At 43.1% G+C, this 12790-nt stretch overlaps 1 protein-coding gene across 1 annotated transcript in view; it reads right to left on the bottom strand.

Moving 5' to 3' along the window:
- LOC139002126 (leukocyte surface antigen CD47-like) overlaps positions 1-12790 on the bottom strand; it is a gene marked incomplete at its 3' end in the record, with an annotated part of 136434 nt that overhangs the window by 6971 nt on the left and 116673 nt on the right. The window contains exons 4-6 of the mRNA XM_070403528.1: positions 3714-3821; positions 2613-2705; positions 1545-1637 (exon numbers count right to left, since the gene is read on the bottom strand). Coding sequence (XP_070259629.1) covers positions 1545-1637; positions 2613-2705; positions 3714-3821 — 294 coding nt within the window. The remainder of the gene's footprint in view (positions 1-1544; positions 1638-2612; positions 2706-3713; positions 3822-12790) is intronic.

A 12790-nucleotide genomic window follows, 5' to 3' on the forward strand; every position in this document is an offset into this window, starting at 1 on the left:
CATGAAATAACTGAACTTTTTAAAAGAATCAATAACAGAAATAACATTAAGTTTTATGAAGAGTAAATATTTTTCTCATTTTCAAGAAACAAAAATTACTTCCCGGCCTTTGTAGCTCAGCAGTTGAGCATCAACTTATGAACCAAGAAGTAATAGTTCAATTCCTAATCAGGGCAAAGCCTGGTTTGTAGGCTTGATCCCTAGTTGGGGGCATGCAAGAGGCAGCCAATCAGTGATTGTTCCTCACCATTTTTTTTTTAATCTTTCTCCTCATCTACCTTTCTCTCTGGAATCAATAAAAATATATTTTTTAAAAAAGAAACAAAAATTACCTACATTTGTATACCCATTATTAACTCAGTGCAATGATTCCAAAAATTCCTTTCCCTGTACGGAAAGAAGAGCCGTTGCTTGCATAGCATGTACCTTATGAAGTCTAGACTAAAGGGAAATAGTCTGTGAAGCCTAAACCTCCACCCAAATGGTTCTTTTAAAAGCTCATCCATGAATACAGGCATGGCAGTTTGGCCACTAAACAATCAGCCAATGTGGAAAGCACTGACCTCAGTAGGGGAAAAATGAGTGAAAAAATGAAAAGCTCACAACACTAAATGCTGGCATGAATGTAGAGCAACAGAAATGTTCATTCATTGCTGGTGGGAATGCAAAATGGTGCAGCCACTTTGGAAGACAGTTTGGTAATTTGCTACAAAATTGATATATTCTTAACATACAATCTAGCAATTGCACTCCTTATTGTTTTCCCAAATGAAGTTGAAAAAGTATGTCCATACAAAAACGTGAACTTCTATATTGTGTGTCTAGATCTGTGATTTGATAACAAATCAATACCTTTCCCTGTGGGGAAAGCAACCAAAATATCCTTCAATAGGTGAATGGATAAACAAACTATTGTCCATTCACACAACTGAATATTATTCAGTGATAAAAAATAAATGAGTTATCAAGCACCCAAAGACATGGAGAAAGCTTAAATGCACAAAGTAGCCAATTTGAAAAAGCTAGATACTGTATGATTTCAAGTATAAGACACTTTGGAAAATGCAAAACTATTGAGGCAGTGAAATGATCGGTGGTTGCCAGGGGTTTCAGAATAGGGAGGATGAATAGGAAGAGCACCAAGGGTTTTGGGGGCAGGTAAACTTTTCTATATGATATTCTACAACTATGGTCCATGTCATTATACATTTATCAAAGTCATAGACCATACAACACCAAGACTGAACCCTCTTATATAAACGATGGACTCTGGGTGATAATGTTGGGCCAATGTTGGTTCAACAGACTGTAACAAATGTCCTACTTGGTGGGAGATGTTGATAGAGGAGGAGGCTGTGAGTAGATGGGGTAGAGGGGGATTCTGTATTTTCCACTCCATTTTGCTGTGAACCTAAAATGCTCTAACAAATAAAGACTATGTATTTAAAACAGAGTAAGAAAGACAAAAGGAAAGAGAAAAAGAGCTCTAAGAGAAATTACTGGTAGGAAGACTAGTTGGGTCTAGAATAGATTGTGACCCTCACCTGAGACACAGAAGCTTAGCCCGACCACAGAGATCAAAAGGCCCAGCACCTGAACGATCAATAAGATGATGCTGATGGGGAGCTTCTTTTTAGCTGGAGCTTCAAGGAAAAAAAAGCATGTTGTGAGTGTTTAAGAAGCAATCACTTCCACTTGTATTTCGTATAGTCAAGGTCAGTATCCTAGGACCAAAGACTGACTCTGTCAGGTGGTGGCTGCTTTCCCAGTGACCTAAGCCATCTCTCTCCACTCCAGCAGTCAGCTCCACATTCACACCCTCAGCAGCCTTTCATTTCTGCAGGGAGCTGAGCTGCATTGGCAGTTTTTACCCCAAATCTTAGAACAATGCTGCTTTTACCACACGTAGGTGTTTCACCATAGGAGTGGCTATTAGCAGGGCCTCATCACATGCACACAAAATCATCTGGTGGAGAACCACTGTGCAAGCATAACCCCTAATTGTGATTTTAGAACAAATTAATACCATCTTAATATATAGCAACCCAGAGATAGGCTCTCATACCAAGAGTTAAATGTGCAAATGGAAAAAATAGATTCTTTAATAATAAAAATATTTAGTGATTTAACCCAAAAATAGAGTGGAAAAATGTTACCAATTATAGGTGGGATAATCATAATGTATAACTTTTAAAACTCAATGTTAATATTTGAAATAACTCTTTATGATTTATAACCCTATTTTGTATAACTAGTTTTTTAAAGAGAGTTTTCACAACAGAATATAATGAGAATGTTTAATATCTACTCCTAATTTCAAAAACTGAAATAAGAATATGAAGATCATCGTTAAGAAATTAAATAGCATAATTTAAAAAGTCCATTGGCTGGCATTAAATATATCTCTGAAAGTCACTTTTTATAAAATAACTATGTTAAAACCTAATATAACATTAAAATTAATCCATATGGGTGGAAATTTTCACTAAGAATAGCTAGGGAGACAAATCAACTTTTATTGTATTATAAAAAAATGCAAGAATTATTTTAATAAAAAATGATGCTTTTTAAATGAAAAAGGGCACAATCATGCTGAAACAACAAATACTTACCTATCATAAACATAGAGATCTGAAGTAATATTAGTATTACTGTAGAAGCTACAATTAAACCAAGTCCACTGGCCCTCTTTGTTGAATATTCCCCTGTTGATAAATAAAATTAACTTTTAAAATATTTTCCTACGTACTTTCTACTCTGTGGGAAATTAAAGTAGTTAATTTATTAAATGTATTCATCTCAATACTACTCTTATAAACTGCAAATGTTTAAAAATAAATGCTTCCCCTAAAACCTCACACAAAATAAGTGATAATTTTTTTTTATTTAAGACCAAACTGAAGACATCTAAATGTGAACATCTAAGTCTCAACAAGTCAAAACCTCCAATCGGCTTTTTCTCTTTCTTAACTACCTTGGAGTCTCTTACCAATTTCTTCATGTGCTATATTCAATCTGTCCCAAAGTCAAAATAGCTATTCTTTGTAGCTGTCTTCTTAATTCCTCTCTTTCCTCACCACACCCTCACTAACTTCAGCTGCAAAGAGAACTGCCAAATTTCTGTTCCTAAACATTACACTCATATTGTATTTTGTTAACAAAACGTAGGCTTTCTACATCTACACTTTGAGTCCCAGCCTATCCCTGCTGTTCTTTCCATGTGCTGCATACCCTTATTCCCGAATCCCATTCCCATCCTCCAAAGGCAAATGCAGTTTCAGATTGATTTGTTTCCCATATTCATTCCCACTTCCATGTCTTGCCTGATGAAGTTTGCCTTTGCAGTGGGTTAAATGGTGGCCCTAAAAATCTGCCTACCCCCTAATTCCCGGAAGCTGAGAATGTTAATTTATAGAGCCAAAGAATGAGAATTTCATTATATGAATTAGTTTAGGTTCTTGGAAGAAGGAATTTATTCTAGATTAATGAGGTGGGGCCTAAATTCAATGGTAAGTGTCTTTGGAAGAGAGATGCACAGGAGTTTTAAGAGTGGAAATTGGAGTTATGCTGCCACAAGCCAAGGAGTTGCAGGTTGCCAGCAAACACCAGAAAATGGAAGAAGCAAGGAATGGATTCTCCCCTAGAGTTCCACCCCCCACAATGTTCTCCACCTTATCAACCATGACTTCCCTCATAGTAACTGCACATCTTACCTGGGATGAAGAAAACGGCTCCAACAATGACTAATATACTGAGAACTAGTCCAGCCACAGATATAATGATGATTTTCTCCTTCGTAATATTGGAATTATATTTAAGTGCTTAAAAGAAAAAACACACACAAAGAATTCCATGAACTCAATCTCAAGAATTGAAGCCATTTCTGTAACTTAAAAAGTGCAGACACAAACTGATAACTTCCTATAATTGAACAACCTTTGAGGAATAACTCAGTTGTATCATGTGCAGCCACCTCAAATCTTTTTCATAAGTCTGTCAATGACTAAACAGTGTCACAGACGTATAAATACGGATGCTGAATTTATGGGTGATGCTTTTATTACCTTACAATTTAAAGATGAAGTCATATACATCATACTTTCTCAATTGGGGCATTATTAACATTAGGGCCAGATAAATCTTTATGGTGGAAGGGGGCTGCTCTGCACATTTAGAAGGTTTAATAGCATCCCTGCCTCCCTCCAAACTGCATGCCAGGAACAGCCCCAGTTGTATCAATTGTGAAATGTCCCCTGAGGAGTAAAACTGCCTCAGCCTTACAGCTGATATAGATAATGCTGATGGCAAATAACTGGCTAATTGGTAATACTGAGAAAAAGAGAACTTTGTTCCACCTTACCTAAAATGATAAACATCTGGAAATCTAGATATTTTATTTTGAAAAACTAGAATAAAATTGGACTAATCACACCCTCTTGATATCCCGAAGGAAGAGAATGCTTAAATTGTTAATATATATATATTAGTTGAACAATTAGGCCTGGTGCATGAATTCGTGCACAGGTGGGGTCCCTCGGCCTGCGTGGTGATCAGGGCCAAATGTGGCTGGTGGCCAGGGGGAGCGACCATGGGAGGTTGGCCAGCCAGCCCTATTAGGGCTGATCTGGCTGGCCAGCCAGCGGGACAGACTGTGGGAGATTGGCCAGCCTTGAGAGGTTGCCTGTGGGAGTACACCAGGGGCAGCGCCTGCATTGAGCATCTGCTCCCTGGTCATCAATGCGTATCATCTCCAATGGTCAATTGGTCTTTCAGTCCTTTGGTCACTTAGGCTTTTATATATATAGACTAGAGGCTTGAGCACAAAATTTGTGCAGGGAGGGGTTCCCCCTCAGCCCAGCCTGCACCCTCTCCAATCCAGGACCCCTCGGGGAATGTCCAACAGTTGGTTTAGACCCGATCCCCAGGCTGTCAGACATCTCTGTCACAATCCAGGACTGCTGGCTCCTAACTGTTCACCTGCCTGCCTGCCTGATCACCCTAAATGGCCCCCCTGCCATCCTGATCACCCCTGACCATCTCTGCCTGCTGACCTGATCACCTCTAACTGGCCCCCCTGCTGGCCTGGTTGCCCCCAACTTCCCCTCCCCACCGGCTTGATTGTCCCTAACTGCCACCGCCAACAGCATGGTCCCTGCCAACCCCTGCCAACCTGGTCTCCCCCAATAGTCCCCCTCTGACAGCCTGGTCACCCCCTAACTGCTCCCTCTGCCAGCCTGCTTTCCCAAAACTGCCCCCACTGCCGGCCTGGTTGCCCCTCATTGCCCCCCTGATGGCCTGGTTGCCCCTCACTGTCCCCCCTGCTGGCCTCGTTGCCCCATGCAGCCTGCTATTTAGTCATTTGGTCACCCCTCACTGCCCCCCTACCAGCCAGGTAGCCCCATACAGCCTGCTGTTCAGTCATTTGGTCATCCCTCACTAACCCCCCCACTGGCCTGTTCACCCCACGCAGCTTGCTGCTCAGTCATTTGGTTGTCCAACACTAACCCCCATGCCAGCCTTGTTGCCCCACTCAGCCTGTTTGGTCGTCTGTTAGGTTGTTTCAGATGTGACAAGAGCCCCTGGCTCTTTATCCTATATAATAAAAGGCTAATATGCAAATTGACCAAACTGCAGAATGACCAGTCGCTATGACATGTACTGACCACCAGGGGGCAGACGCTCAAAGCAGGAATTGCCCCCTGGTGGTCAGTGTGCTCACATAGGGGGAGTGCTGCTCAGCCAGAAGCTGGGCTCACAGCTGGCGAGTGCAGCAGTGGTGGTGGGAGCCTCTTCTGCCTCTGTGGCAGTGCTAAGTACCCCTAGGGGACCTCCGCCAAGGGGTCCCGGCCTGCAAGAGGGCACAGGCCAGGCTGGGCCCCCCACCCCAGTGCATAAATGTCATGCACCAGGCCTCTAGTATCCTATATAATAAGACAGGCATATGCTAATTAGCCCAGATATGCTAATTAGTCATGACCAGTATGCAAATTGACTATCACTCCAACACACAAGATGATCACCCCCATATGGTCAAAGATGGCCACCACAAGATGGCTTGCAGGGGAGGACAGTTGTGGGAGATCAGGCCAGCAGGGGAGGGCAGTTAGGGGTGACCAGGCCAGCAGGGGAGGGAAGTTGGGGGAACCAGGCCAGCAGGAGAGGGCAGATGGGGGTGACCAGGCTAGCAGAGGAGGGCAGTTAGGGGTGACCAAGCCAGCAGGGGAGAGCAGTTGGGGGCAATCGGGCTGGCAGGAGAGTAGTTAGGCGTCAATCAGGCTGGCAGGGGAGTGGATAGGGGGTGATCAGGTTTGCAGGAAGAAGCAGTTAGGGGTAATCAGGCAGGCAGGCAGGTGAGTGGTTGGGAGCCAGCAGTCCTGGATTGTGAGAGGGAGTTCAACTGCAGGGATTTGGCCTAAATGGGCACTTGGACATCTCTACAAAGGTCCCAGATTGGAGAGAGTGCAGGCTGGGCTGAGGGACAGCCCCCCCAGTGCACGAATTTTGTGCACTGGGCCTCTAGTCCTATCTAATAATAAACAAACATGGTAATTGACCATACCTCCACTACGCTTCCCATTGGCTAATCAGCAGGATATGCAAATTAACCGCCAACCAAGATGGCGGCCGGCAGCCAGGCAGCTGAAGCCAACAGGAGGCTTGCTTGCTCCAGTGACGGAGGAAGCCAAGGTTCCCCGCCTGCCTCGCCCTGCTCTAAGCTACACTCTAAGCAACAAAGTTGCAATTATAGAAGCTAAACAAACCCAGAAACCTGCTTTCAGCCAGCTGCAGCCTCAGAGCTGGAGCTGGCTCTCAGCTCCAGTGAAAGCTATAGAAGGTAAATAAATCCCAGGATAAAAAATGAAAAAAAGGAGAGGCTGGGAGCTTCAGTTGCCTGCCAGCCTGAAAAGGGCCCTCAGCCCCTCACCCAGACTGGCCAGGCACACCAGTGGGGACCCCCACCCTGAAGGGGGTGTGACCAGCTGCAAACAGCCATCATCCCCTCATCCAGGCTTGCCAGGCACCCAAGCGGGACCCCCACCCTGATCCGGGACACCCTTCAGGGCAAACCAGCCAGCCCCCACCCGTGCACCAGGCCTCAATCCTATATAGTAAAAGGGTAATATGCAAACTGACCCTAACAGCAGAAGGACTGGGAATGACTGGTCACTATGACACAGACTGACCACCAGGGGGCAGACGCTCAATGCAGGAGCTGCCCTCTGGTGGTCAGTGCGCTCTCACATTGGAGGAGCTCTGCTCAGCCACAAGCCAGGCTGATGGCTGCCAGTACAGCGGTGGTGGTGGGAGCCTCTCCTGCCTCATCAGCAGCACTAAGGATGTCCAACTGCAGTTTAGGCCTGCTCCCCGCTCGCAAATGGACATCCCCCAAGGGCTACCAGGATGCCAGAGGGATGTCTAATTGCCATCTTAGGCCCAATCCCCCGGGAGCGGGCCTAAGCCAGCAGGTGGTCATCCCCTTAGGGGTCCCAGACTGCGAGAGGGCACAGGCCGGGCTGAGGGACCCCCTTCCCCCGCCGGGTGCACAAATTTTTGTGCACCAGGCCTCTAGTATATAGATAAAACCCTAATATGCAAATAGACCAAATGGCATAACAACCGAACAACCAAACAACCAAACCACCAGTCACTACGACGTGTGCTGACCACCAAGGGCCATGCGCAGAACATGGTGGGCATTGGCAGCAGGTGGCAGAGCACAGAACATGGTGGGCATCAGCCGCGGCAGGATGGTGGAGCAGGTGGGTGGGGGTGCCAGACCAAGGTGGGGCACTGGTTCCTGTCATTGGGGCAAGCCTCTGGTGGTTACTGAAAATTCTTTGTTCCTGTGTGCTGCAGTCCCGCTAGTGTTTGCACCTGCTGTCAGCACTGGAACTGCCACTCGTACCTGCTGTTAGCACCTGATGCTGGCCCCAATTGCTCGGCACCATCAGTGGGTGCAAGAAGCAGCTGTCAGCACTGATCACTCCTCAGGGCTTCTCCATCTCCCCTTGCTCCTGAGGGGCAATCGGGGCCAGGAGCCACCGCTTGCAATCGCTGCTGGTGAAGGCCCTGCTAGCACCCACTGCTGGCGCTGCTATTTAAACCCACTGCCAGAGCCAGCCCCACTTGCACCTGTAGCCAGCGCCAGAGCCACCACTCGCACCTGCTGCCAGCGCCCAGCGCCAGTTCTGATCACTCAGTGCCATCAGTGGGTACGAGCAGTGGCAGCTGGCCCCAATTGCTCCTGAGGGCTTCTCCACCTCACCCTGCTCCCGAGGGACGATCAGGGCAGTAGCCACCGCTCACACCCTCTGACAGCTCAGAGCGATTGGGACTGGTGCCAGCAGCAGGTGTGAATAGGGCCAGTGCTGTCAGCCTGTGGGAGCAGTGGCGATGGGAGCAGGGCTACCTGCAGACAAGGAACGGGAGGCTGAGGTGGGAGGGGCTGGGCAGGGGCACAGAGGATGGGCTGTGCCCACTGCAGCCTAGCAGCCAACAGTTCCTTTCAAGGTGCGTGAATTCGTGCACTGGGCCCCTAGTAATTTCATAAAAATAAGCTACAAAAAATCAACAGGATTCATTAGCTCTATTTCTAAGTATTTGGTACCTTCTGGAAAGAATAATCTAATAGATATGTCTAAAAATATTATTTCTTTTACTATATCTTCACCTTAAAGGTTTTGTTTTCGTTAATAGTAAAAGTAACTTTTTACCATAAAAGTTGTTCAAAGTAACCTAAAAACAGACTGAGTAACAGAGAGTAACAGTGCATGACTGAAATTCTGTTTTGTTTTATCCAGGACACTAAATGGTATCCTGAGAGGGCAATTTTTTTTAAAAAAATGTTATATTTAGCATTAAATTTGCTTCCACTAAAATGACAAACAGATTAAATACAGTAAGAACAGCAAATAATCCCCTAAATGACGATGCTAACATCTATTTTAAGGTATTATAACCAAGGGTTATATGATAACCTATGGCACCTGAAACACTACATATTCATACTTTAGATTGTAAACCTCCACTTTATTCTCATTAGGGGGGATAGAGAGGTAATCAATCATCAATCCTGAAGCTGAGTAACTGAAATCCACATTAATCAGGAAAGAGTTAGAAACAATATGGCAAGTTCCCGAAACTTTCATTTGATCCATCCAGGCTTGGAACTTACCCCTCAGTTACATAAGTTGTGACCATGACTCAGTCATGTCCCTGCCTTAGAACAGGGAACAGATTCCCTATTTTCTAGACTCGAACACTAGTGAGGATAAAATTCAGTGTTTAGGTTACAAATGGCACAGACATAGATAGAAAAATAAACTTAGACATATGTCAATTTTTCCATTCAAATCAATGTATATTGTTGTCTAAATAGAGCTTGAAAGTTCTACAAAAGGATGATGAAACAGAAGCTGTTTCAAATACACTTCACAATTAAACATTCAAAAGACACTCTCCCAGGCTTAATTGAATACATAAAAGAATTACTAAGATCAAGCAGCAAGAATTCACCTTTAGAGTACAGAAGTTCATGCAAAAAGGCTGACTTAGTAAGAGTTTGATTCTCATATAAAATTCAACCTCTTCAGGCTTAGAAGAATTATGGGAGAAAAATAATACCAACAGTAGCAACAAAAATAAAACACCATAAAATACTATGATTGACAGTGTTTTACTATAGAACAACCTTTTCAAAACCTTTGCATATAATATTGGAGGTAGTTTAAGTTTCTGTTGATGTGTTCAACTACTAAATATTTTCAAGGCTACTTCCAACTCCCATAAATTAAGCAACTATTTCTAACAAATATATTAGTGAAATATACGTAAATAATCACAGGCAGTGAAAGAGGCTCTATCTTCATGTTTTCTTTAGGGAGTCATTTAAAATGAGTTTCTTTTGACTCATTTCCTTTGCCACAGTGGCCACATTTTAGCACATCCCACGGAAAGTGGGGAGAAGGTATTTTATAGTCCAGTTGTCATTTTTTTCAGTGTAGAGAAAAGGGTTTGCAATCTGATATATATGCCATAGAACTCAGTAATCACAAGGAACCTTTTTTGGTGATCTTTATTTGTCCTTAAATAGGTATATTTATCCTTATTTGTCACATCTATAAAAATTTTAAATATAAACAAAGAAAATAAGTAACTCCACAAACACTTGGCATTAAGATAAAGATAGTTTAATGTGTTCTTAATGGGCTCTTATCAAACTTCCTAGTATGATTTTCAGGATTTTTGGCAAGACTATGTAATTTTAAAAATATCTATGCTTTAAAACATTCCCCTCAACTAAAAGTATTGAAATCAATACACAAAATAAAATATGAGAAATAGCAGGATTTACACATTTTAAATACTTTTAAAGCACTGTTTTAGATTTAGAACAAAATATAGAGGTAGGTAAAGACCACCACCCTATACTCCCTGCCTCCACACATGCATAACTCCCCCACTGTCAACATCAGCCACTAGAATGATGCAATTTTTACCAAGATGAACCTACATTGACATATCATAATTACCCAAAGCCCGTAGTTTGCCTTAGGGGTTGTACATTCTATGAGCTTGGGCAAATGCAAAATGACATCTATCCATCATCATAGTATCATACAGAGTATTTTCATTGCCTTAAAAATCCTCTGTGCTCTGCCTATGCACTCTGCCTGCACCCACTTCCAGGAATGACTGATCTTTTCATTGTTTCCACCGTTTTGCCTTTTCCAGAATGTCTTGTAGTTGGAAACATACAGAATGCAGCCTTTTCAGATTGGCTTCTTTCACTTAGTAATATGCATTCAAGGTTTCTCCGTGTCCTTTCATAGCTCGATAGCTCATTTCTTTTTGTCTGGGTGTACCACAGTGCATGTTGCCACTCACCCTGAAAACATCTTGGTTGCTTCCAAGTTTTGGCAATAATGTATATGCTGCTATGAATATCCATATGCTTAAGTTTTCAACTCCTTTTGGATAAATACCAATGAGCACAATTGCTGGATCATCATATAAAAGATAATTTTGTAAGAAATTGCCAAACTGTTCTCCAGAGTGGTTGTACCATTTTGCACTCCCACCAGCAATGGAAAAGGTTCCTGCTGCTCCACAAGCTCACCAGCATGTGGTGTTGTCAGTGTTTACATTTTTAAACAAAACTTAAAGCTTTAGTGCTACCTGACACAGGAAAACCAAAATCATTGGGAGAAAATATTAGATTTTTGTGAAAAAATTAGGAATTCTAAAGTTTTCCCTCTTATATATGTATAAAGTAACTAAATCTAGCCAGCTACATCTCAGAATGAGCTATGTTGCTTCCTTCATTTATTCTACAAAAATTTACTGTGTAGTTACAATGTACCATGGCTTTTTATTAGTCCATCTCAACCAAATCAAGGTACAAGTAGATTACTTTATTCAAGAATTGATTGACGCCCTAGCAGTTTTGGCTCAGTGGATAGAGTGTCAGCCTGCAGACTGAAGGGTCCCAGGTTTAATTCCGGTCAAAGGCATGTGCCGTGGTTATGGGCACATCCCCAGCGGAGGGTGTGAAGGAGGCAGCTGATGGATGTTTCTCTCTCATGGATGTTTCTAACTCTCTATCCCTCTCCCTTTCCTCTCTGTGAGAAATCAATATAATATATATATTTTTTTAAAAAGAATTGATTGAGCACCTACTGTTTGATGATCACTATTCCAAGTGCTGCTTCAAGACCCTTAGTTCTAATGTGTGAGTGAGTGTGGGTGTTTTGGACAGGGAAGAAGTGAGTGACCGAAAGTGTTACTCCCAGATCTTCCACAGTTAAATAAAAAGTGCGGGGCTGCTCTAAGGCTAAGAAAGTCCCTTTATGTAATCTTCAAGTTCATATGATTGAAGAAATGGCATGTCCCTCTAGTCACCTGAAGAAACAGCTAATGTTAGAAACAGATACTCCAGTAATAATTCTCATTTCCTCGTCACTGATATAAAGCACATAAAAGATAGAATGCAGGTTGTGGTTGATGAAATCTAGTGCAATTAGCAGGTCATTTTGAAGATCAAATGATAACTATCATGTTAGTTTATGTGAAACTCTGAAGACAAAATTTGATAAGCCCCTATAGACCGACACATACCACAGTCTAGGAAGAAAACCCCAAATTCCAAGAATTAAATTCTTGCTCAAAGACATAACCTTTAGATGTTCCCTCACTAAGCGGTTAGTGACTTGATGATGATACAGGAAGGCTAACCAGTGAGCTATAATGCATCTCAGATTAAGAATACATCATAGCCCTTGCTGGTTTGGCTCAGTGGATAGAGCATCAGCCTTTGGACTGAAGGGTCCCAGGTTTGATTCCGGTCAAGGGCACATGCCCAGGTTGTGGCCTCGATCCTCAGTATGGGGGTGCAGGAGGCAGCTGATCAATGATTCTCTCTCATCATTGATGTTTCTCTCTCTCTCCCTCCCTTCCTGCCTCCTTCTCTCTTCCTCTCCATTCCTCTCTCTTCAAAATCATTTTTTAATGGATACAGACATTGGGGCGGTGGGGGCTTGCCTGAGGTGGGAATGGCTAAAGGGGTGGGAGGAAACATATGTAGATCTTTATCGAAAGAAAGAAAGAATGAAAGGAAAGAAGGAAGGAAGGAAGGAAGGAAGGAGTGACTGGAAAAAAAACTTTATATGGAAGGAAAGCTTAGAGATAGTTTATGACACTGAAAATGCAAAGGATAAAATGCTGGAAGCTGATCTGAACTTTGAAGTATGACAATTCACCAAGCATAGAAAGGATGCTTCTTTGTATTCAG

Source organism: Myotis yumanensis, unplaced genomic scaffold (genome assembly GCF_028538775.1).
Source record: "Myotis yumanensis isolate MYYU_CA2020_CCGP unplaced genomic scaffold, mMyoYum1.0.hap1 SCAF_2, whole genome shotgun sequence".
Lineage (NCBI taxonomy): Eukaryota > Metazoa > Chordata > Mammalia > Chiroptera > Vespertilionidae > Myotis > Myotis yumanensis.